Source organism: Eleutherodactylus coqui, chromosome 4 (genome assembly GCF_035609145.1).
Source record: "Eleutherodactylus coqui strain aEleCoq1 chromosome 4, aEleCoq1.hap1, whole genome shotgun sequence".
NCBI classification, from domain to species: Eukaryota; Metazoa; Chordata; class Amphibia; order Anura; family Eleutherodactylidae; genus Eleutherodactylus; species Eleutherodactylus coqui.
In genome coordinates this window covers 961945-988874 of record NC_089840.1, presented here as the reverse complement: position 1 = coordinate 988874, position 26930 = coordinate 961945, and the positions used below count along the sequence as shown (strand labels likewise).

General features: G+C 52.0%; 1 protein-coding gene across 1 annotated transcript in view; it reads right to left on the bottom strand.

Moving 5' to 3' along the window:
- The window catches only part of DSCAM (DS cell adhesion molecule), a 740634-nt gene that overhangs the window by 441568 nt on the left and 272136 nt on the right, over window positions 1–26930 (bottom strand). Inside the window, exon 9 of the mRNA XM_066598936.1 lies at window positions 19790–20068. Coding sequence (XP_066455033.1) covers window positions 19790–20068 — 279 coding nt within the window. The remainder of the gene's footprint in view (window positions 1–19789; window positions 20069–26930) is intronic.

Genomic DNA, 26930 nt, shown 5'->3' with positions numbered 1-26930 from the left:
ATAGTAGTTATATTCTTGTACATAGGGGGCAGTATTATAGTAGTTATATTCTTGTACATAGGGGCAGTATTATAGTAGTTATATTCTGGTACATAGGGGGCAATATTATAGTAGTTATATTCTTGTACATAGGGGGCAGTATTATAGTAATTATATTCTTGTACATAGGGGGCAGTATTATAGTAGTTATATTCTTGTACATAGGGGCAGTATTATAGTAGTTATATTCTGGTACATATACAGGGCAGTATTATAGTAGTTATATTCTTGTACATAGGGGGCAGTATTATAGTAGTTATATTCTTGTACATAGGGGCAGTATTATAGTAGTTATATTCTGGTACATATACAGGGCAGTATTATAGTAGTTATATTCTTGTACATAGGGGGCAGTATTATAGTAGTTATATTCTTGTACATAAGGGGCAGTATTATAGTAATTATATTCTTGTACATAGACGGCAGTATTCTAGTAGTTATATTCTTGTACATAGGGAGCAGTATTATAGTAGTTATATTTTTGTACATAGGGGGCAGTATTATAGTAGTTATATTCTTGTACATAGGGGGCAGTATTATAGTAGTTATATTCTTGTACATAGGGAGCAGTATTATAGTAGTTATATTCTTGTACATAGGAGGCAGTATTATAGTAGTTATATTCTTGTACATAGGGGGCAGTATTATAGTAGTTATATTCTTGTACATAGGGAGCAGTATTATAGTAGGTATATTCTTGTACATAGGGAGCAGTATTATAGTAGTTATATTTTTGTACATAGGGGGCAGTATTATAGTAGTTATATTCTTGTACATAGGGGGCAGTATTATAGTAGTTATATTCTTGTACATAGGGGGCAGTATTATAGTAGTTATATTCTTGTACATAGGGGGCAGGATTATAGTAGTTATATTCTTGTACATAGGGGTAGTATTATAGTAGTTATATTCTTGTACATAGGGAGCAGTATTATAGTAGTTATATTCTTGTACTTAGGGGGCAGTATTATAGTAGTTATATTCTTGTACATAGCGGCAGTATTATAGTAGTTGTATTCTTGTACATAGGGAGCAGTATTATAGTAGTTATATTCTTGTACATAGGGGGCAGTATTATAGTAGTTATATTCTTGTACATAGCGGCAGTATTATAGTAGTTGTATTCTTGTACATAGGGGGCAGTATTATAGTAGTTATATTCTTGTACATAGCGGCAGTATTATAGTAGTTGTATTCTTGTACATAGGGGATAGTATTATAGTAGTTATATTCTTGTACATAGGGGATAGTATTATAGTAGTTATATTCTTGTACATAGGGGGCAGTATTATAGTAGTTATATTCTTGTACATGCGGGCAGTATTATAGTAGTTATATTCTTGTACATAGGGGGCAGTATTATAGTAGTTATATTCTTGTACATAGGGGGCAGTATTATAGTAGTTATATTCTTGTATATAGGGGGCAGTATTATAGTAGTTCTATTCTTGTACATAGGGGGCAGTATTATAGTAGTTATATTCTTGTACATAGGAGGCAGTATTATAGTAGCTATATTCTCGTACATAGGGGGCAGTATTATAGTAGTTATATTCTTGTACATAGGGGGCAGTATTATAGTAGTTATATTCCTGTACATAGGGGACAGTATTATAGTGGTTATATTCTTGTACATAGGAGCAGTATTATAGTAGTTATATTCTTGTACATAGGAGCAGTATTATAGTAGTTATATTCTTGTACATAGGGGGCAGTATTATAGTAGTTATATTCTTGTACATAGGAGGCAGTATTATAGTAGTTATATTCTTGTACATAGAGGGCAGTATTATAGTAGTTATATTCTTGTACATAGGGGGCAGTATTATAGTAGTTATATTCTTGTACATAGGGGGCAGTATTATAGTAGTTATATTCTTGTGCATAGGAGGCAGTCTTATAGTAGTTATATTCTTGTACATTAGGGGGCAGTATTATAGTAGTTATATTCTTGTACATAGGAGGCAGTATTATAGTAGTTATATTCTTGTACATAGGGGGCAGTATTATAGTAGTTATAGTCTTGTACATAGGAGGCAGTCTTATAGTAGTTATATTCTTGTACATTAGGGGGCAGTATTATAGTAGTTATATTCTTGTACATAGAAGCAGTATTATAGTAGTTATATTCTTGTACATAGAAGCAGTATTATAGTCGTTATATGCTTGTACATAGCGGCAGTATTATAGTAGTTGTATTCTTGTACATAGGGGGCAGTATTATAGTAGTTATATTCTTGTACATAGGGGGCAGTATTATAGTAGTTATATTCTTGTACATAGGGGGCAGTATTATAGTAGTTATATTCTTGTACATGTGTGGAAGCTGTATTCTTTACTCTGTAAGAACATCTTTTCCCCTCTGTTTTTCACCTTGTGACATGATTGGATGGGCATTTACAATGGACTTGTTATCACAGACTGGTTACAAGTTGCGATCCCAGTACTACGCAGTTATGAAAGGTAAAGTTTTGTAAGTGCGTGTTCACTCATCGCTGTGGATTTCATGTAGATCTGCATCAACTTTAAGCCTTACTTTCTGAACTCAATTGAAAGTGTGAATTTTGCTTCAAATCTGCACCAAAATACGTGACAAAATTTGAAACGTATTCAGCCATTCAGAGCTCGGCTCTCGTTTGAGCAGTATAAGTAACGATGGCTGCGCAGTGATTGGTTGCCATGGGTAACAGATATTCTTGTAGACAGCATTCTTGCAGAGCGCCTTGTCTGTGCCGCAGACCTAAGGAGGAGCAGGATGGCCAGTGCAGAACATGCTGGGACCTCTGGTTCCACAATGAAACAACCCTGCGTATCGCGGGGGATGCAGGAGCGGCGTCCGCCTGTAGAACGGCTTCTGCAATGTGCAGCCATGTAGACGTGAGGTGAATGCCGCATCTGCAGCCGCCGGGGCGAGGCAGGAGAAGCTGGAAGGTTGGCCGTTCCTTAGCAACTGCTCTCATCCTCATGATGGCTCCCTGCGGGCTCCGCCATGACCTCTGACTACCCTCCGGAAGAAGACGCAGCCGACACATCTGACTCAACGTAAAGCTATCAGACGGGCAAATGTGCGAAAGAAGTAAACCAGAAGCCGAATCCTTCTATGAATGCTGAGATTGTCCTCTTTTATACACTACATGTGTGGCCGGGGACCCCCAAGTGTAACGGTTCTGCAATCATATGGGGGCACACTGGTGGCTGAGGTACCCCCGCGAACACATGGGGGCACATCAGCGACTGAGGTACCTCCGGCAATCATATGGGGGCACACCGGTGGCTAAGGTATCTCCTGCAATCATATGGGGGCACACCTGTGGCTGAGGTACCTCCAGCGAACATATAGGGGCACATCGGTGGCTGAGGTAGCTCTGGGGAACATATAGGGGCACATCGGTGGCTGAGGTATCTCCTGCAATCATATGGGAGCACACCGGTGGCTGAAGTACCTCCTGCAAACATATGGGGGCACACCGGTGGCTGAGGTATCTCCTGCAATCATATGGAGGCACAACGGTGGTTGAGGCACGTCCGGGGGAACATATGGTGGCCCACCAGTGGCTGAGGTACCTCCAGCGAACATATGGGTGCACACTGGTGGCTGAGGTACCTCCGGGAAACAAATGGGGGCACACCAGTGGCTGAGGTACATCCGGCAATCATATGGGGGCACATCGGTGGTTGAGGTACCTATGGCGAACATATGCGTGCACACTAGTCGCTGAGGTACCTCTGGCGATCATATGGCAGCACATCGCTGGATGAAGTACCTCCGGGGAACATATGGGGGCACATTGGTGGCTGAGGTACTTCCTGCAAACATATGGGGGCACACCGGTGGCTGAGGAATCTCCTGCAATCATATGGAGACACAATGGTGGTTGAGGCACGTCCGGGGAACATATGGTGGCCCACCAGTGGCTGAGGTACCTCCAGCGAACATATGGGTGCACACTGGTGGCTAAGGTACCTCTGGCGATCATATGGGGGAACATGAGTGGCTGAGGTACCTCCGGGGAACAAATGGGGGCACACCAGTGGCTGAGGTACCTCCAGGGAACATATGGGGGCACACTGGTGGCTGAGGTACCTCCGGCAATCATATGGGGGCACATCGGTGGTTGAGGTACCTCCAGCGAACATATGCGTGCACACTGGTGGCTAAGGTACCTCTGGCGATCATATGGGGGAACATGGGTGGCTGAGGTACCTCCGGGGAACAAATGGGGGCACGACGATGGCTGAGGTACCTCCAGGGAACATATGGGGGCACACTGGTGGCTGAGGTACCTCCGGCAATCATATGGGGGCACATCAGTGGTTGAGGTACTTTTGGCGAACATATGGGGGCACACCGGTGACTAATGTATCTCCTGCAATCATATGGGAGCACACCGGTGGCTGAGGTACTTCCAGGGAACATATGGGGGCACACTGGTGGCTGAGGTACCTCCGGCAATCATATGGGGGCACATCGGTGGTTGAGGTACCTATGGCGAACATATGGGGGCACACCGGTGACTAATGTATCTCCTGCAATCATATGGGAGCACACCGGTGGCTGAGGTACTTCCAGGGAACATATGGGTGCACACTGGTGGCTGAGGTACCCCCGGCGAACACATGGGGGCACATCGGTGACTGAGGTACCTCTGGCGAACATAAGGGGGGCACACTGGGAGCTGAGGTACATCCGGGGAACATATGGGTGCACACTCGTGGCTGAGGTACCTCCAGCGAACATATGAGGGCACACTGGTGGCTGAGATACCTCCGGGGAACATATAGGTGCACACTGGTGGCTGAGGTACCCCCGGCGAACACATGGGGGCACATCGGTGACTGAGGTACCTCTGGCGAACATATGGGGGCACACAGGTGGCTGAGGTACCTCCGGCAATCATTTGGGGGCACACCGGTGGCAGAGATACCTCCAGGGAACATATGGGTGCACACTGGTGGCTGAGGTACTTCTGGCGATCATATGGCAGCACATCGCTGGCTGAAGTACCTCGGGGAAACATATGGGGGCACACTGGTGGCTGAGATACCTCCAGCGAACATATGGGTGGACACTGGTGGCTGACGTACCTCTGGCAATCATATGGGGCACACACTTGGCTGAGGTACCTCTGGTAATCACCTGGGGCACACACGTGGCTGAGGTACCTCTGGCGACCATATGGCAACACATCACTGGCTGAGGTACCTCTGGCGAACATATGGGGGAACATGGGTGGCTGAGGGACCTCCGGGGAACATACGGGGGACACCGGTGGCCGAGGTACCTCCGGGGAACATATGGGGGCACACCGGTGGCTGAGGTATCTCCGGAAATCATATGGGGGCACACCGGTGGCTAACGTATGCCCTGCAATCATATGGGGGCACAGTGGTGGCTGAGATACGTCCGGGGAACATATGGCGGCACACCTGTGGCTGAGGTACCTCCAGCGAACATATGGGGGCACACTGGTGGCTGAGGTAACTCTGGCGATCATATTGCGGCACATCGCTGGATGAAATACCTCGAGGGAATATATGAATGCACACTGGTGGCTAAGGGTACCTCCAGCGAACGTATTGCGGCACACGGGTGGCTGAGGTAGCTCTGGGGAACATATAGGGGCACATCGGTGGCTGAGGTATCTCCTGCAATCATATGGGAGCACACCGGTGGCTGAGGTACCTCCTGCAATCATATGGGGGCACACCGGTGGCTGAGGTATCTCCTGCAATCATATGGGTGCACAACGGTGGTTGAGGCACATCCAGGGGAACATATGGTGGCCCACCAGTGGCTGAGGTACCTCCAGCGAACATATGGGTGCACACTGGTGGCTGAGGTACCTCTGGCGATCATATGGGGGCACATGGGTGGCTGAGGTACCTCCGGGAAACAAATGGGGGCACACCAGTGGCTGAGGTACATCCGGCAATCATATGGGGGCACATCGGTGGTTGAGGTATCTCTGGCGAACATATGGGGGCACATCGGTGGTTGAGGTACCTATGGCGAACATATGGGTGCACACTAGTCGCTGAGGTACCTCTGGCGATCATATGGCAGCACATCGCTGGATGAAGTACCTCCGGGGAACATATGGTTGCACATTGGTGGTTCAGGTACCTTCGGGAAACATATGTGTTCTTACTAGTGGCTGAGGTACCTCCAGGGAACATATGTGTGCTTACTAGTGGCTGAGGTACCTCTGGCGAAGATATGGGGGCACACCAGTGGCTGAGGTACCTCTGGCGAACATATGGGGGCACACCAGTGGCTGAGGTACCTCTGGCGAACATATGGGGGCACACCAGTGGCTGAGGTACCTCCGGCAATCATATGGGGGCACACCGGTGGCTGAGGTACCTCCGGCAAACATTTGGGGGCACACCGGTGGCTGAGGTATCTCCTGCAATCATATGGGGGCACACCGGTGGCTGAGGTATCTCCTGCAATCATATGGGGGCACACTGGTGGCTGAGGTATCTCTGTCGATCATATGGCAACACATCACTGGCTGGCGTACCTCTGGCTTACAAATGGGGGCAAATGGGTGGCTGAGAGACCTCCGGGAACATTTGGCGGCACACCAGTGGCTGAGTTACCTCCAGCGAACATATGGGGGCACACTGGTGGCTGAGGTAACTCTGGTGATCATATTGCGGCACATCGCTGGCTGAGGTACCTCTGGCGAAGATATGTGTGCACACCCGTGGCTGAGGTATCTCTGGAAATCATATGGCGGAACATCGCTGGATGAAATACTTCGGGGGAATATATGGATGCACACTGGTGGCTAAGGGTACCTCCAGCGAACATATGGGGGCACACCAGTGGCTGAGGTACCTCCAGGGAACATATGGGGGCACACTGGTGGCTGAGGTACCTCCGGCAATCATATGGGGGCACATCGGTGGTTGAGGTACCTCCAGCGAACATATGCGTGCACACTGGTGGCTAAGGTACCTCTGGCGATCATATGGGGGAACATGGGTGGCTGAGGTACCTCCGGGGAACAAATGGGGGCACGACGATGGCTGAGGTACCTCCAGGGAACATATGGGGGCACACTGGTGGCTGAGGTACCTCCGGCAATCATATGGGGGCACATCGGTAGTTGAGGTACCTATGGCGAACATATGGGGGCACACCGGTGACTAATGTATCTCCTGCAATCATATGGGAGCACACCGGTGGCTGAGGTACTTCCAGGGAACATATGGGGGCACACTGGTGGCTGAGGTACCTCCGGCAATCATATGGGGGCACATCGGTGGTTGAGGTACCTATGGCGAACATATGGGGGCACACCGGTGACTAATGTATCTCCTGCAATCATATGGGAGCACACCGGTGGCTGAGGTACTTCCAGGGAACATATGGGTGCACACTGGTGGCTGAGGTACCTCCAGCGAACATATGAGGGCACACTGGTGGCTGAAATACCTCCGGGGAACATATGGGTGCACACTGGTGGCTGAGGTACCCCCGGCGAACACATGGGGGCACATCGGTGACTGAGGTACCTCTGGCGAACATAAGGGGGGCACACTGGGAGCTGAGGTACATCCGGGGAACATATGGGTGCACACTCGTGGCTGAGGTACCTCCAGAGAACATATGAGGGCACACTGGTGGCTGAGATACCTCCGGGGAACATATAGGTGCACACTGGTGGCTGAGGTACCCCCGGCGAACACATGGGGGCACATCGGTGACTGAGGTACCTCTGGCGAACATATGGGGGCACACAGGTGGCTGAGGTACCTCCGGCAATCATTTGGGGGCACACCGGTGGCAGAGATACCTCCAGGGAACATATGGGTGCACACTGGTGGCTGAGGTACTTCTGGCGATCATATGGCAGCACATCGCTGGCTGAAGTACCTCGGGGAAACATATGGGGGCACACTGGTGGCTGAGATACCTCCAGCGAACATATGGGTGGACACTGGTGGCTGACGTACCTCTGGCAATCATATGGGGCACACACTTGGCTGAGGTACCTCTGGTAATCACCTGGGGCACACACGTGGCTGAGGTACCTCTGGCGACCATATGGCAACACATCACTGGCTGAGGTACCTCTGGCGAACATATGGGGGAACATGGGTGGCTGAGGGACCTCCGGGGAACATACGGGGGACACCGGTGGCCGAGGTACCTCCGGGGAACATATGGGGGCACACCGGTGGCTGAGGTATCTCCGGAAATCATATGGGGGCACACCGGTGGCTAACGTATGCCCTGCAATCATATGGGGGCACAGTGGTGGCTGAGATACGTCCGGGGAACATATGGCGGCACACCTGTGGCTGAGGTACCTCCAGCGAACATATGGGGGCACACTGGTGGCTGAGGTAACTCTGGCGATCATATTGCGGCACATCGCTGGATGAAATACCTCGAGGGAATATATGAATGCACACTGGTGGCTAAGGGTACCTCCAGCGAACGTATTGCGGCACACGGGTGGCTGAGGTAGCTCTGGGGAACATATAGGGGCACATCGGTGGCTGAGGTATCTCCTGCAATCATATGGGAGCACACCGGTGGCTGAGGTACCTCCTGCAATCATATGGGGGCACACCGGTGGCTGAGGTATCTCCTGCAATCATATGGGTGCACAACGGTGGTTGAGGCACATCCAGGGGAACATATGGTGGCCCACCAGTGGCTGAGGTACCTCCAGCGAACATATGGGTGCACACTGGTGGCTGAGGTACCTCTGGCGATCATATGGGGGCACATGGGTGGCTGAGGTACCTCCGGGAAACAAATGGGGGCACACCAGTGGCTGAGGTACATCCGGCAATCATATGGGGGCACATCGGTGGTTGAGGTATCTCTGGCGAACATATGGGGGCACATCGGTGGTTGAGGTACCTATGGCGAACATATGGGTGCACACTAGTCGCTGAGGTACCTCTGGCGATCATATGGCAGCACATCGCTGGATGAAGTACCTCCGGGGAACATATGGTTGCACATTGGTGGTTCAGGTACCTTCGGGAAACATATGTGTTCTTACTAGTGGCTGAGGTACCTCCAGGGAACATATGTGTGCTTACTAGTGGCTGAGGTACCTCTGGCGAAGATATGGGGGCACACCAGTGGCTGAGGTACCTCTGGCGAACATATGGGGGCACACCAGTGGCTGAGGTACCTCTGGCGAACATATGGGGGCACACCAGTGGCTGAGGTACCTCCGGCAATCATATGGGGGCACACCGGTGGCTGAGGTACCTCCGGCAAACATTTGGGGGCACACCGGTGGCTGAGGTATCTCCTGCAATCATATGGGGGCACACCGGTGGCTGAGGTATCTCCTGCAATCATATGGGGGCACACTGGTGACTGAGGTACCTCTGTCGATCATATGGCAACACATCACTGCCTGGCGTACCTCTGGCTTACAAATGGGGGCAAATGGGTGGCTGAGAGACCTCCGGGAACATTTGGCGGCACACCAGTGGCTGAGTTACCTCCAGCGAACATATGGGGCCACACTGGTGGCTGAGGTAACTCTGGTGATCATATTGCGGCACATCGCTGGCTGAGGTACCTCTGGCGAAGATATGTGTGCACACCCGTGGCTGAGGTATCTCTGGAAATCATATGGCGGAACATCGCTGGATGAAATACTTCGGGGGAATATATGGATGCACACTGGTGGCTAAGGGTACCTCCAGCGAACATATGGGGGCACACCAGTGGCTGAGGTACCTCCAGGGAACATATGGGGGCACACTGGTGGCTGAGGTACCTCCGGCAATCATATGGGGGCACATCGGTGGTTGAGGTACCTCCAGCGAACATATGCGTGCACACTGGTGGCTAAGGTACCTCTGGCGATCATATGGGGGAACATGGGTGGCTGAGGTACCTCCGGGGAACAAATGGGGGCACGACGATGGCTGAGGTACCTCCAGGGAACATATGGGGGCACACTGGTGGCTGAGGTACCTCCGGCAATCATATGGGGGCACATCGGTGGTTGAGGTACCTATGGCGAACATATGGGGGCACACCGGTGACTAATGTATCTCCTGCAATCATATGGGAGCACACTGGTGGCTGAGGTACTTCCAGGGAACATATGGGGGCACACTGGTGGCAGAGGTACCTCCGGCAATCATATGGGGGCACATCGGTGGTTGAGGTACCTATGGCGAACATATGGGGGCACACCGGTGACTAATGTATCTCCTGCAATCATATGGGAGCACACCGGTGGCTGAGGTACTTCCAGGGAACATATGGGTGCACACTGGTGGCTGAGGTACCTCCAGCGAACATATGAGGGCACACTGGTGGCTGAGATACCTCCGGGGAACATATGGGTGCACACTGGTGGCTGAGGTACCCCCGGCGAACACATGGGGGCACATCGGTGACTGAGGTACCTCTGGCGAACATAAGGGGGGCACACTGGGAGCTGAGGTACATCCGGGGAACATATGGGTGCACACTCGTGGCTGAGGTACCTCCAGCGAACATATGAGGGCACACTGGTGGCTGAGATACCTCCGGGGAACATATAGGTGCACACTGGTGGCTGAGGTACCCCCGGCGAACACATGGGGGCACATCGGTGACTGAGGTACCTCTGGCGAACATATGGGGGCACACAGGTGGCTGAGGTACCTCCGGCAATCATTTGGGGGCACACCGGTGGCAGAGATACCTCCAGGGAACATATGGGTGCACACTGGTGGCTGAGGTACTTCTGGCGATCATATGGCAGCACATCGCTGGCTGAAGTACCTCGGGGAAACATATGGGGGCACACTGGTGGCTGAGATACCTCCAGCGAACATATGGGTGGACACTGGTGGCTGACGTACCTCTGGCAATCATATGGGGCACACACTTGGCTGAGGTACCTCTGGTAATCACCTGGGGCACACACGTGGCTGAGGTACCTCTGGCGACCATATGGCAACACATCACTGGCTGAGGTACCTCTGGCGAACATATGGGGGAACATGGGTGGCTGAGGGACCTCCGGGGAACATACGGGGGACACCGGTGGCCGAGGTACCTCCGGGGAACATATGGGGGCACACCGGTGGCTGAGGTATCTCCGGAAATCATATGGGGGCACACCGGTGGCTAACGTATGCCCTGCAATCATATGGGGGCACAGTGGTGGCTGAGATACGTCCGGGGAACATATGGCGGCACACCTGTGGCTGAGGTACCTCCAGCGAACATATGGGGGCACACTGGTGGCTGAGGTAACTCTGGCGATCATATTGCGGCACATCGCTGGATGAAATACCTCGAGGGAATATATGGATGCACACTGGTGGCTAAGGGTACCTCCAGCGAACGTATTGCGGCACACGGGTGGCTGAGGTAGCTCTGGGGAACATATAGGGGCACATCGGTGGCTGAGGTATCTCCTGCAATCATATGGGAGCACACCGGTGGCTGAGGTACCTCCTGCAATCATATGGGGGCACACCGGTGGCTGAGGTATCTCCTGCAATCATATGGGTGCACAACGGTGGTTGAGGCACATCCAGGGGAACATATGGTGGCCCACCAGTGGCTGAGGTACCTCCAGCGAACATATGGGTGCACACTGGTGGCTGAGGTACCTCTGGCGATCATATGGGGGCACATGGGTGGCTGAGGTACCTCCGGGAAACAAATGGGGGCACACCAGTGGCTGAGGTACATCCGGCAATCATATGGGGGCACATCGGTGGTTGAGGTATCTCTGGCGAACATATGGGGGCACATCGGTGGTTGAGGTACCTATGGCGAACATATGGGTGCACACTAGTCGCTGAGGTACCTCTGGCGATCATATGGCAGCACATCGCTGGATGAAGTACCTCCGGGGAACATATGGTTGCACATTGGTGGTTCAGGTACCTTCGGGAAACATATGTGTTCTTACTAGTGGCTGAGGTACCTCCGGGGAACATATGTGTGCTTACTAGTGGCTGAGGTACCTCTGGCAAAGATATGGGGGCACACCAGTGGCTGAGGTACCTCTGGCGAACATATGGGGGCACACCAGTGGCTGAGGTACCTCTGGCGAACATATGGGGGCACACCAGTGGCTGAGGTACCTCCGGCAATCATATGGGGGCACACCGGTGGCTGAGGTACCTCCGGCAAACATTTGGGGGCACACCGGTGGCTGAGGTATCTCCTGCAATCATATGGGGGCACACCGGTGGCTGAGGTATCTCCTGCAATCATATGGGGGCACACTGGTGGCTGAGGTACCTCTGTCGATCATATGGCAACACATCACTGGCTGGCGTACCTCTGGCTTACAAATGGGGGCAAATGGGTGGCTGAGAGACCTCCGGGAACATTTGGCGGCACACCAGTGGCTGAGTTACCTCCAGCGAACATATGGGGGCACACTGGTGGCTGAGGTAACTCTGGTGATCATATTGCGGCACATCGCTGGCTGAGGTACCTCTGGCGAAGATATGTGTGCACACCCGTGGCTGAGGTATCTCTGGAAATCATATGGCGGAACATCGCTGGATGAAATACTTCGGGGGAATATATGGATGCACACTGGTGGCTAAGGGTACCTCCAGCGAACATATGGGGGCACACGGGTGGCTGAGGTATCTCCTGCAATCATATGGAGGCAGAACGGTGGTTGAGGTACCTCCAGCGAACATATGCGTGCACACTGGTGGCTAAGGTACCTCTGGCGATCATATGGGGGAACATGGGTGGCTGAGGTACCTCCGGGGAACAAATGGGGGCACGACGATGGCTGAGGTACCTCCAGGGAACATATGGGGGCACACTGGTGGCTGAGGTACCTCCGGCAATCATATGGGGGCACATCGGTGGTTGAGGTACCTATGGCGAACATATGGGGGCACACCGGTGACTAATGTATCTCCTGCAATCATATGGGAGCACACTGGTGGCTGAGGTACTTCCAGGGAACATATGGGGGCACACTGGTGGCAGAGGTACCTCCGGCAATCATATGGGGGCACATCGGTGGTTGAGGTACCTATGGCGAACATATGGGGGCACACCGGTGACTAATGTATCTCCTGCAATCATATGGGAGCACACCGGTGGCTGAGGTACTTCCAGGGAACATATGGGTGCACACTGGTGGCTGAGGTACCTCCAGCGAACATATGAGGGCACACTGGTGGCTGAGATACCTCCGGGGAACATATGGGTGCACACTGGTGGCTGAGGTACCCCCGGCGAACACATGGGGGCACATCGGTGACTGAGGTACCTCTGGCGAACATAAGGGGGGCACACTGGGAGCTGAGGTACATCCGGGGAACATATGGGTGCACACTCGTGGCTGAGGTACCTCCAGCGAACATATGAGGGCACACTGGTGGCTGAGATACCTCCGGGGAACATATAGGTGCACACTGGTGGCTGAGGTACCCCCGGCGAACACATGGGGGCACATCGGTGACTGAGGTACCTCTGGCGAACATATGGGGGCACACAGGTGGCTGAGGTACCTCCGGCAATCATTTGGGGGCACACCGGTGGCAGAGATACCTCCAGGGAACATATGGGTGCACACTGGTGGCTGAGGTACTTCTGGCGATCATATGGCAGCACATCGCTGGCTGAAGTACCTCGGGGAAACATATGGGGGCACACTGGTGGCTGAGATACCTCCAGCGAACATATGGGTGGACACTGGTGGCTGACGTACCTCTGGCAATCATATGGGGCACACACTTGGCTGAGGTACCTCTGGTAATCACCTGGGGCACACACGTGGCTGAGGTACCTCTGGCGACCATATGGCAACACATCACTGGCTGAGGTACCTCTGGCGAACATATGGGGGAACATGGGTGGCTGAGGGACCTCCGGGGAACATACGGGGGACACCGGTGGCCGAGGTACCTCCGGGGAACATATGGGGGCACACCGGTGGCTGAGGTATCTCCGGAAATCATATGGGGGCACACCGGTGGCTAACGTATGCCCTGCAATCATATGGGGGCACAGTGGTGGCTGAGATACGTCCGGGGAACATATGGCGGCACACCTGTGGCTGAGGTACCTCCAGCGAACATATGGGGGCACACTGGTGGCTGAGGTAACTCTGGCGATCATATTGCGGCACATCGCTGGATGAAATACCTCGAGGGAATATATGGATGCACACTGGTGGCTAAGGGTACCTCCAGCGAACGTATTGCGGCACACGGGTGGCTGAGGTAGCTCTGGGGAACATATAGGGGCACATCGGTGGCTGAGGTATCTCCTGCAATCATATGGGAGCACACCGGTGGCTGAGGTACCTCCTGCAATCATATGGGGGCACACCGGTGGCTGAGGTATCTCCTGCAATCATATGGGTGCACAACGGTGGTTGAGGCACATCCAGGGGAACATATGGTGGCCCACCAGTGGCTGAGGTACCTCCAGCGAACATATGGGTGCACACTGGTGGCTGAGGTACCTCTGGCGATCATATGGGGGCACATGGGTGGCTGAGGTACCTCCGGGAAACAAATGGGGGCACACCAGTGGCTGAGGTACATCCGGCAATCATATGGGGGCACATCGGTGGTTGAGGTATCTCTGGCGAACATATGGGGGCACATCGGTGGTTGAGGTACCTATGGCGAACATATGGGTGCACACTAGTCGCTGAGGTACCTCTGGCGATCATATGGCAGCACATCGCTGGATGAAGTACCTCCGGGGAACATATGGTTGCACATTGGTGGTTCAGGTACCTTCGGGAAACATATGTGTTCTTACTAGTGGCTGAGGTACCTCCGGGGAACATATGTGTGCTTACTAGTGGCTGAGGTACCTCTGGCAAAGATATGGGGGCACACCAGTGGCTGAGGTACCTCTGGCGAACATATGGGGGCACACCAGTGGCTGAGGTACCTCTGGCGAACATATGGGGGCACACCAGTGGCTGAGGTACCTCCGGCAATCATATGGGGGCACACCGGTGGCTGAGGTACCTCCGGCAAACATTTGGGGGCACACCGGTGGCTGAGGTATCTCCTGCAATCATATGGGGGCACACCGGTGGCTGAGGTATCTCCTGCAATCATATGGGGGCACACTGGTGGCTGAGGTACCTCTGTCGATCATATGGCAACACATCACTGGCTGGCGTACCTCTGGCTTACAAATGGGGGCAAATGGGTGGCTGAGAGACCTCCGGGAACATTTGGCGGCACACCAGTGGCTGAGTTACCTCCAGCGAACATATGGGGGCACACTGGTGGCTGAGGTAACTCTGGTGATCATATTGCGGCACATCGCTGGCTGAGGTACCTCTGGCGAAGATATGTGTGCACACCCGTGGCTGAGGTATCTCTGGAAATCATATGGCGGAACATCGCTGGATGAAATACTTCGGGGGAATATATGGATGCACACTGGTGGCTAAGGGTACCTCCAGCGAACATATGGGGGCACACGGGTGGCTGAGGTATCTCCTGCAATCATATGGAGGCAGAACGGTGGTTGAGGCACATCCAGGGAACATATGGCGGCACACCAGTGGCTAAGGTACCTCCTGAAAACATATGGGGGCACACCGGTGGCTGAGGTATCTCCAGCAATCATATGGAGGCACAACGGTGGTTGAGGCACGTCCGGGGAACATATGGCGGCACACCAGTGGCTGAGGTACCTCCAGCGAACATATGGGTGCACATTGGTGGCTGAGGTACCTCTGGCGATCATATGGGGGCACATGGGTGGCTAAGGTACCTCCGGGAAACAAATGGGGGCACCCCAGTGGCTGAGGTACCTCTGGCAATCATATGGGGGCACATCGGTGGTTGAGGTACCTCTGGCGAACATATGGGGGCACACTCGTGGCTGAGGTATCTCCTGCAATCATATGGGAGCAGACCGGTGGCTGAGGTACTTCCAGGGAACATATGGGTGCACACTAGTCACTGAGGTACCTCTGTCGATCATATGGCAGCACATCGCTGGATGAAGTACCTCCGGGGAACATATGGGTGCACACTGGTGGCTGAGGTACCTCCGGGGAACATATGGGTGCACACTGGTGGCTGAGGTACCTCCGGGGAACATATGGGTGCACACTGGTGGCTAAGGTATCTCTGGCGATCATATGGCAGCACATCACTGACTGAGGTACCTCCAGCGAACATATGGGGGCACACACGTGGCTGAGGTTTCTCTGGCAACCATATGGGGGCACACACGTGGCTGAGGTACCTCTGGCGAACATATGGGGGCACACCTGTGGCTAAGGTATCTCTGGCAATCATATGGCGGCATATCGCTGGATGAAGTACCTCCAGGGAACATATGGGGGCACATCGGTGGCTGAGGAACCTCCAGCAAACATACGGTGGCACACCATTAGCTGAGGTACCTCTGGCAAGCATATGGCGGCACAACGGTGGCTGAGGTACCTCCGGCAAGCATATGGTGGCACACCGGTGGCTGAGGTACCTCGGGCAATCATATGGCGGCACAACTTTTTCAACATAGTAACAAAAGCAGACAGCGGCACTCACCAATTCCCCAACTGTGGGTGGAGTGAAAGATGCAGGCTTAGAGACGGGACTTGATCCATGTCCCTCCAATATCCACTCAAATCAATAATAAAAGCAGCATCAAAAGTGTAATGAAGAATTATAAGTTAGCCAGATATTTTCAAAAAGTAGAGTTTTTCCTTCCTAGCTTGAGAAAGACCCCAGAGGGTGGGTCAAAACGTTGCTGTCTTTGACCATGGAATAAAGGAAAAACTCTTCTACTTTTTGAAAATATCTGGCTAACTTGAAATTCTTCATTACACCTTTGATGCTGCTTTTAATATTGATTTGAGTGGCTATGGCGGCACAACGGTGGCTGGCACATACTGCATGGTGGTAGCCATAGACGGCTTTCAGTGACTCATGACCCATAAAGAGAGTAATGTTACGAGCTTTGCACAGGTCTACGCCCCTATTTTAACCTCATAGGGGAGAGGATGTATTTATTTTCCATTTTCGATGTTTGAGGGTTTGGATACTCCTGAAACAGAAAAGATCTGAGATCCTTTCCCTTTGACTTTTTTTCCAGCGCTAATTTCTGACAGTAGAGGCTGGCGCAGGAGGACGTAGCGGCACGCATGTGCCTACTGACTATATAACTTCCTGCTATGCATGTCAGTTGTGTGTTTTATATATATATGTTCCTGGAGAAACAGGGAGATGACTAATATGGTTACATTACAAGTTTCCAGAGTCCTCAGAGCGAGTACTAACCTTCAACAAGACCATAAGAGCTCTGGTAGGACACTCTAATCCCAACCATCCTACTTCTTCCTGACCCTGGGTGTCCTAGGCACCTACAAGATAGACTCCCTTAACCCTCGAGGAACGCACAGAGGGGTTTTCATACCATTGCACCACTCCTGCAGCCTTCATAGCCCTTCTCCATCCAACAACTCATGGCTATCCCTACAGGCAACTGAGGTTCATCCTCTCACTACTGAATCAGTTTTGTGGAGACCACCCGTCCTTCGACCTCCTATTACTAACCCTATTATAAGGCATTCTCTATAAAATACTCTGGAAACCACTTACCCCTCCTAACATTTCTAAGAAAGTCTCTGTTTTTCCCAGGCAATGACACACCCCAATCCTTTAAAATCTGGACAGATAAGATCTCAGCAAAATATATCATTTGCTCTTGTTAGAAGGCGCTACATCATTCCCCACCCTCCAGAAGAACTTTATTTGATATTTACAACTCAAGTACTTTATAGCTTCTCTTAGGAACACAGACTCCCCACTGACAGTAACTCCTTTAAAAACCTTCCCCTCCCCCCTCCCCCACCAGAGATCACTCCCTGCCTCCCATTCCAACCAGAGATCACTCCCCTCCTTCCTCCCCACCAGAGATCACTCCTCCCCTCCCTTCCACACCAGAGATCACTCCCACTCTCCTTCCTCCCCAGAGATCACTTCCACCCTCCTTCCCCCCACCAGAGAAGATCACTCCCCTCCTCCCTCCCCCACCAGAGATCACTCCCACCCTCCCTTCCTCCCCAGAGATCACTCCCCTCCTCCCTCCCCCACCAGAGATCACTTCCACCCTCCCTTCCTCCCCAGAGATCACTCCCCTCCTTCCTCCCCCACCAGAGATCACTCCCCTCCTTCCTCCCCCACCAGAGATCACTCCCCTCCTTCCTCCCCCACCAGAGATCACTCCCCTCCTTCCTCCCCCACCAGAGATCACTCCCCTCCTCCCTCCCCCACCAGAGATCACTTCCACCCTCCCTTCCTCCCCAGAGATCACTCCCCTCCTTCCTCCCCCACCAGAGATCACTCCCCTCCTTCCTCCCCCACCAGAGATCACTCCCCTCCTTCCTCCCCCACCAGAGATCACTCCCCTCCTCCCTCCCCCACCAGAGATCACTTCCACCCTCCCTTCCTCCCCAGAGATCACTCCCCTCCTTCCTCCCCCACCAGAGATCACTCCCCTCCTTCCTCCCCCACCAGAGATCACTCCCCTCCTTCCTCCCCCACCAGAGATCACTCCCCTCCTTCCTCCCCCACCAGAGATCACTCCCCTCCTTCCTCCCCAGAGATCACTCCCACGCCCCCCCCACCACCACCACCACCACCAGAGAAGGTCCCCCCTCCTCCTCCCTCTGCAGGCCATTCTTTTGTTAATAACCTTTTATAGCAAATATGTTTATTTAAAGTGTAAACGATTTCAGCACCGGAGGCATCACTTACCTGATACAATGGAACTATAATAGCCTCATTTTTCCTTTTATTAAAATTTGAAAATTTACAATAAAACTATTGTAAATAAAGCTTCAGGAGTTTTCCATTAACTATACAGTGATCACATGACTACCTAAAGGGAGCCCGTCAGCAGCATATCAGATGTCCCACAGTGGAAAGCAGAACCACACATGGTTTAGGTGAATGGAGAGATTGGACAAAAACCACAAACCTGTTTTTGTTGTAACAAATATTCAAATGTGCTGCTTCTAGTCAAAAGGGTGGCACCCTTGCAGCTCCAAGACCTTAAAACTCGGCCTCTTCATCCACTAGCTGCCCGCCACTCCCTTTCCTGCCGGCTCTCCTGACTCCAGTGCATACACCCTGAATCGAGGTCCAGATGCCTCAACTCTACTGGCACACTGCGCCAGAAGATGAGCTAGCAGATTTCAGAGCTGCAAGCGCTGCCATTGGAAGGAAGAGGGGAGGCGACTAGTGGATGAAGAGGCCGGGTTCTACAAGCAACGTCCCGAGTCGGAGCTGCAACGGCGCCGCCTCTTTGATTGGTGACATATTTGCATATTAGGCGCGCTGCAACAAAGTAAGATTGGGGGGTGTTGGCTAACCTCTCCATCGTATGTTGTGCTGATACGCTGCAGGGCCATCTTGTATACTTGTATGCCGTGACAGGTTCCCTTTAAGGGGTTGTCCCACCAAAGTTATTCCATATCCACATGACACAGGTGACAGTAGCTAGCTGATCAGGGAGGGTCACTGAAACCCCAACAATCCTGAGAACAAGAGTTCTGGAGGTTCCCGTATGGAGTCAAGTATGGGACTGTGGGAGAGTGCAGGGTCCAAGTGCTCGGTGATGTCTGGCAGTCGGGCACAGAATCGGGGATGACGCGGTTTGGAGGGGCAGCCCGTTTAAGTAGGCACAGTTGTCATTCACAGTTGACTTGAAAAGCTGGGTGACAAATGCGGTGGAAACAGTAATGGCGTAAGGCATTCATCTGCTACTCTTCCAGCCGGCACTTACCTCGGACAATTAACTGGCTTTGGTGTTCTACGGCGGCGGCGTCATTCCGAGCGATGCAAGTGTAATTCCCGTTGTGCATCAGTGAGAGGTTGGAAATCCTTAAGGAGCTTGTAAAGTCAATGTTGTCAATAGTAACTCCAAGACTAGCGGGGATGGGCCGGCCGTCCTTCTGCCAGGTGATGGTGATGGGCAGATCCCCTGAGACCACCACGCATGGGATGAACACTCTCTGCCCGATGGAAAATCTTTGGGACTCAAATGGCTGAATGTAAGGGGGCACTGAAAGAGATAAAGAGACACGTCACAACCAGATGCCCCGGGGGGCCTTGTAGAGTACCCAACCCCCGTGGTATGGCTCCACGTGCCCAGGTTTAGACTCATTATCTTAGTGAGACTTAATGGCTCTTTACCTACAATGCCATGCTAGAGACTTCCGGGGAGAATCTGTGCCATGCCAACAGGCTAGGAGGCCTCTGGAATTTTGTAAATTGGCCTTAAATGCTTTTTTATTGTGTTTAGTGAACCCTCTGCAGGTGGTCCTGGGATTCAGCCGCTCCCGTCCCCGTCTTCTAGCGGAGCGCCTATCCTGGGAAGTGAACAGGCACGGCTCCTTGCTTCCACCCCGCCCCTTCTGTTACCCCAGCAGTAACTCAAGGATCAGGAGGCAATCTCCGCAGAATGTGGTTTGTAATTGCATCTTTCACAACAAATCTTTTAATTGTGGCCTGACAATAACTGAATCTATTCCTCATCCCCTAAAGAAATAGCCAAGAAACTCCGTCCCACAGCTGATGGCCAGGACATATAACAGCCGCACGGGTGGGTGCTGTACGTACAGAGGACATATGCAATGCCTTGTCATCAAAGACCCTGAATCCCAAGCAATGCTCAGATGTATATGGTAAAGGGCACTGTGGATCAAAATTACAGTGAACATCACTCGCCCCGTGTCCTCACCGCTGACATCACCGCCCCGTGTCCTCACCGCTGACATCACCGCCCCGTGTCTACACGCTACTTGTATGCCCCGTGTCCTCATCAATGACATCAGCGCCCCATGTCCTCACCGCTGACATCACTTCCCCGTGTCCACACCGCTACTTGTATGACTCGTGTCCTCACCGCTGACATCACCTCCCCATGTCCTCACCGCTGACATCACCGCCCCGTATCCTCACCGCTGACATCACTCGCCCCATGTCCTCACCGCTGACATCACTTCCCCGTGTCCTCACCGCTGACATCACCGCCCCGTGTCCTCACCGCTGACATCACTCGCCCCATGTCCTCACCGCTGACATCACTTCCCCGTGTCCTCACCGCTGACATCACCGCCCCGTGTCCTCACCGCTGACATCACTCGCCCCGTGTCCTCACCGCTGACATCACCGCCCCGTGTCCTCACCGCTGACATCACTTCCCCGTGTCCACACCGCTACTTGTATGACTCGTGTCCTCACCGCTGACATCACCTCCCCATGTCCTCACCGCTGACATCACCGCCCCGTGTCCTCACCGCTGACATCACTCGCCCCATGTCCTCACCGCTGACATCACTTCCCCGTGTCCTCACCGCTGACATCACCGCCCCGTGTCCTCACCGCTGACATCACTCGCCCCGTGTCCTCACCGCTGACATCAGCGCCCCATGTCCTCACCGCTGACATCACTCGCCCCGTGTACTCACCGCTGACATCACTGTCCCGTGCCCTCACCGCTGACATCACTGTCCCGTGCCCTCACCGCTGACATCACCTCCCCATGTCCTCACCGCTGACATCACCGCCCCGTGTCCTCACCGCTGACATCACTCGCCCCGTGTCCTCACCGCTGACATCACTCGCCCCGTGTCCTCACCGCTGACATCACTCGCCCCGTGTCCTCACCGCTGACATCACCGCCTCGTGTCCTCACCACTGAAATCACTGCCTTGTGTCCTCACCGCTGAGATAACTGCCCCATATCCACACTGCTACCTCTAGCGCCCCATGTCCTCACCGCTGACATCACCGACTCGTATCCACACCGCTACTTCTATGACCAGTGTCCTCACCACTGACATCACTGCCCCATGTCCTCACCGTTACTTCTATGCCCTGTGTCCTCACTGCTGACATCACTGCCCTGATTCCTCACCGCTGACATCACTGCCCCATGTCCTCACCACTGACATCACTGCCCCGTGTCCACGCCGCTACTTTTATGCCCCGTGTCCTCACCACTGTCATCACCAACTCGTGTCCTCACCGTTACTTCTATGCCCCGTGTCCTCACCGCTGACATCACAGCCCCGTGTCCACACAGCTTCTTGTATGCCCCGTGTACTCACCGCTGACATCACTGTCCCGTGCCCTCACCGCTGACATCACTGTCCCGTGCCCTCACCTCTGACATCACTGTCCCGTGCCCTCACCTCTGACATCACTGCCCCGTGCCCTCACCGCTGACATCACCGCTAACATCACCACCCTGTGTCCTCACTGCTGACATCACCGCGTCCTCACCGCTGACATCACCGCCCCGTGTCCTCACCAATGACATCACCGCCTCGTGTCCACACCACTATTTCTATGCCCAGAGTCCTCACCGCTGACATCAGAGCCCCGTGTCCTGACAGCTGACATCACCGCCCCGTGTCCTCACAGCTGACATCACCGCCCCGTGTCCTCACAGCTGACATCATCACCCCGTGTCCACACGCTACTTGTATGCCCAGTGTCCTCAGCAATGACATCAGCGCCCCATGTCCTCACCGCTGACATCACCGCCCCGTGTCCACACCGCTACTTGTATGCCCCGTGTCCTCATCAATAACAGTGCCCCAAGTAGTAATAGTGACCCGCACGGTGTCCTCAGTAGTAATAGTGACCTTAACAGTGGCCCTAATAGTAATAGTAACCCCCTGCAGTGTCCTCAGTAGTAATAGTGTCCCCCACAGTGTCCTCGGTAGTAACAGTGAAGCCCGCAGTGTCCTCAGTAGTAATAGTGGCCCCCACAGAGGCCCCAGTAGTAATAGTGACCCCCACAGAGGCCCTAACAGTAATAGTGTCCCCCACAGTGTCCTCGGTAGTAATAGTGACCCCCACAGTGTCCTCAGTAGTAATAGTGACCCCCACAGAGGCCCTAACAGTAATAGTGTCCCCCACAGTGTCCTCGGTAGTAATAGTGACCCCCACAGTGTCTTCAGCAGTAATAGTGTCCCCCACAGTGTGCTCAGTTGTACGTGACATCCACAGTGGCCCTCAGTAGTAATATTGATCCCCACAGTGGCCCTCAGCAGTAATAGTGACCCCCTCCCCCAGTGGCCCTCAGTAGGAATAGTGACCGCCCACAGTGGGCCTCAGTAGTATTAGTGACCCCCACAGTGGACCTAATAGTGAAAGTATCCCCCACAGTGTCCTCAGTAGTAGCTGTGATGTTCGCAGTGCCCCTCAGTAGTAAAAGTATTCCCACAGTGTCTTCAGTAGTAAGTGAGACTCACAATGGCCCTCTGCAATAATTGTGACCCCCCAGCGGCCTCAGTACTACTAGTCACCCTTACAGTGGCACCAGTAGTAGTAATAGTGACCCCCACAGTGCCCAAGGTAGTAATAGTGACCCCCACGGTGTCCTCAGTAGTAATAGTGACCCCCACGGTGGCCTTAGAAGTAATAGTGACTTCCCACAGTGGCCCCAGTGATAATAGTGACATCCCACAGTGCCCAAGGTAGTAATACTGACCCCCACGGTGTCCTCAGTAGTAATAGTGACCCCCACAGTGGCCCCAGTGATAATAGTGACATCCCACAGTGGCCCCGGTAGTAATAATCACCCCCCCTCCCCAGTGGTCTCACTACTGGTGACCCTTACAGTGGCCCCAGTGGTCCTGTGTATTATTAGTTATGCCATATAGGGGGTCACTTACTTTCGTTCTGCACTGTGGGGAAGGGGCAGTGCAGCTGGGTGTTATTAGTGAGGGCTCCTACCCACTTGCGTTTTTTTAATGTGCTTCTCTATGAGACCTTCTAATGTTAAAAACGCATCGCGCAAAAATCGCAGAGCGCAAACTTCAAAAATGTGTTTTTAACATTGGAAACTCTTAGAGAACCACATAAAAAAACGCAAGTAGGTAAACGCCCTTACATTACATAGGGGGTCACTTACTTTCCTCCTGTACTGTGGATGATGGGCGGTACAGCTGTGTGTTATTAGTTACATTACATAGGGGGTCACTTACTTTCCCCCTGTACTGTGGATGATGGGCGGTACAGCTGTATGTTATTAGTTACATTACATAGGGGGTCACTTACTTTCCTCCTGTACTGTGGGGCATGGGTGGTACAGCTGTGTGTTATTAGTTACATTACATAGGGGGTCACTTACTTTCCTCCTGTACTGTGGATGATGGGTGGTACAGCTGTGTTATTAGTTACATTACATAGGGGGTCACTTACTTTCCTCCTGTACTGTGGATGATGGGTGGTACAGCTGTGTTATTAGTTACATTACATAGGGGGTCACTTACTTTCCTCCTGTACTGTGGGGGATGGGCCGTACAGCTGTGTTATTAGTTACATTACATAGGGGGTCACTTACTTTCCTCCTGTACTGTGGATGATGGGTGGTACAGCTGTGTGTTAATAGGTACATTACTTAGGGGGTCACTTACTTTCCTCCTGTACTGTGGATGATGGGCGGTACAGCTGTGTGTTATTAGTTACATTACATAGGGGGTCACTTACTTTCCTCCTGTACTGTGGATGATGGGCGGTACAGCTGTGTGTTATTAGTTACATTACATAGGGGGTCACTTACTTTCCTCCTGTACTGTGGATGATGGGCGGTACAGCTGTGTGTTATTAGTTACATTACATAGGGGGTCACTTACTTTCCTCCTGTACTGTGGATGATGGGTGGTACAGCTGTGTTATTAGTTACATTACATAGGGGTCACTTACTTTCCCCCTGTACTGTGGATGATGGGCGGTACAGCTGTGTGTTATTAGTTACATTACATAGGGGGTCACTTACTTTCCTCCTGTACTGTGGATGATGGGTGGTACAGCTGTGTTATTAGTTACATTACATAGGGGTCACTTACTTTCCCCCTGTAGTGTGGATGATGGGTGGTACAGCTGTGTGTTATTAGTTACATTACATAGGGGGTCACTTACTTTCCTCCTGTACTGTGGATGATGGGTGGTACAGCTGTATGTTATTAGTTACATTACATAGGGGGTCACTTACTTTCCTCCTGTACTGTGGATGATGGGCGGTACAGCTGTGTGTTATTAGTTACATTACATAGGGGGTCACTTACTTTCCTCCTGTACTGTGCTGATGGGCAGTACAGCTGTGTGTTATTAGTTACATTACATAGGGGGTCACTTACTTTCCTCCTGTACTGTGGATGATGGGCGGTACAGCTGTGTGTTATTAGTTACATTACATAGGGGGTCACTTACTTTCCTCCTGTACTGTGCTGATGGGCAGTACAGCTGTGTGTTATTAGTTACATTACATAGGGGGTCACTTACTTTCCTCCTGTACTGTGGGGCATGGGTGGTACAGCTGTGTGTTATTAGTTACATTACATAGGGGGTCACTTACTTTCCTCCTGCACTGTGGATGATGGGCAGTACAGCTGTGTGTTATTAGTTACATTACATAGGGGGTCACTTACTTTCCTCCTGTACTGTGGATGATGGGCGGTACAGCTGTGTTATTAGTTACATTACATAGGGGGTCACTTACTTTCCTCCTGTACTGTGGGGCATGGGTGGTACAGCTGTGTGTTATTAGTTACATTACATAGGGGGTCACTTACTTTCCTCCTGCACTGTGGATGATGGGCAGTACAGCTGTGTGTTATTGGTTACATTACATAGGGGGTCACTTACTTTCCTCCTGTACTGTGGATGATGGGCGGTACAGCTGTGTGTTATTAGTTACCTTACATAGGGGGTCACTTACTTTCCTCCTGTACTGTGGATGATGGGTGGTACAGCTCTGTTATTAGTTACATTACATAGGGGGTCACTTACTTTCCTCCTGTACTGTGGATGATGGGCGGTACAGCTGTGTGTTATTAGTTACATTACATAGGGGGTCACTTACTTTCCTCCTGTACTGTGGATGATGGGCGGTACGGCTGTGTGTTATTATATACATTACATAGGGGGTCACTTACTTTCCTCCTGTACTGTGGATGATGGGCGGTACAGCTGTGTGTTATTAGTTACATTACATAGGGGGTCACTTACTTTCCCCCTGTACTGTGGATGATGGGCGGTACAGCTGTGTGTTATTAGTTACATTACATAGGGGGTCACTTACTTTCCCCCTGTACTGTGGATGATGGGTGGTACAGCTGTGTGTTATTAGTTACATTACATAGGGGGTCACTTACTTTCCCCCTGTACTGTGGATGATGGGTGGTACAGCTGTGTGTTATTAGTTACATTACATAGGGGGTCACTTACTTTCCTCCTGTACTGTGGATGATGGGCGGTACAGCTGTGTGTTATTAGTTATATTACATAGGGGGTCACTTACTTTCCTCCTGTACTGTGGATGATGGGCGGTACAGCTGTGTGTTATTAGTTACATTACATAGGGGGTCACTTACTTTCCTCCTGTACTGTGGATGATGGGTGGTACAGCTGTGTGTTATTAGTTACATTGCATAGGGGGTCACTTACTTTCCTCCTGCACTGTGGATGATGGGCGGTACAGCTGTGTGTTATTAGTTACATTACATAGGGGGTCACTTACTTTCCCCTTGTACTGTGGATGATGGGTGGTACAGCTCTGTTATTAGATACATTGCATAGGGGGTCACTTACTTTCCTCCTGTACTGTGGATGATGGGCGGTACAGCTGTGTGTTATTAGTTACATTACATAGGGGGTCACTTACTTTCCCCCTGTACTGTGGATGATGGGTGGTACAGCTGTGTGTTATTAGTTACATTACATAGGGGGTCACTTACTTTCCCCCTGTACTGTGGATGATGGGCGGTACAGCTGTGTGTTATTAGTTACATTACATAGGGGGTCACTTACTTTCCCCCTGTACTGTGGATGATGGGCGGTACAGCTGTGTGTTATTAGTTACATTACATAGGGGGTCACTTACTTTCCCCCTGTACTGTGGATGATGG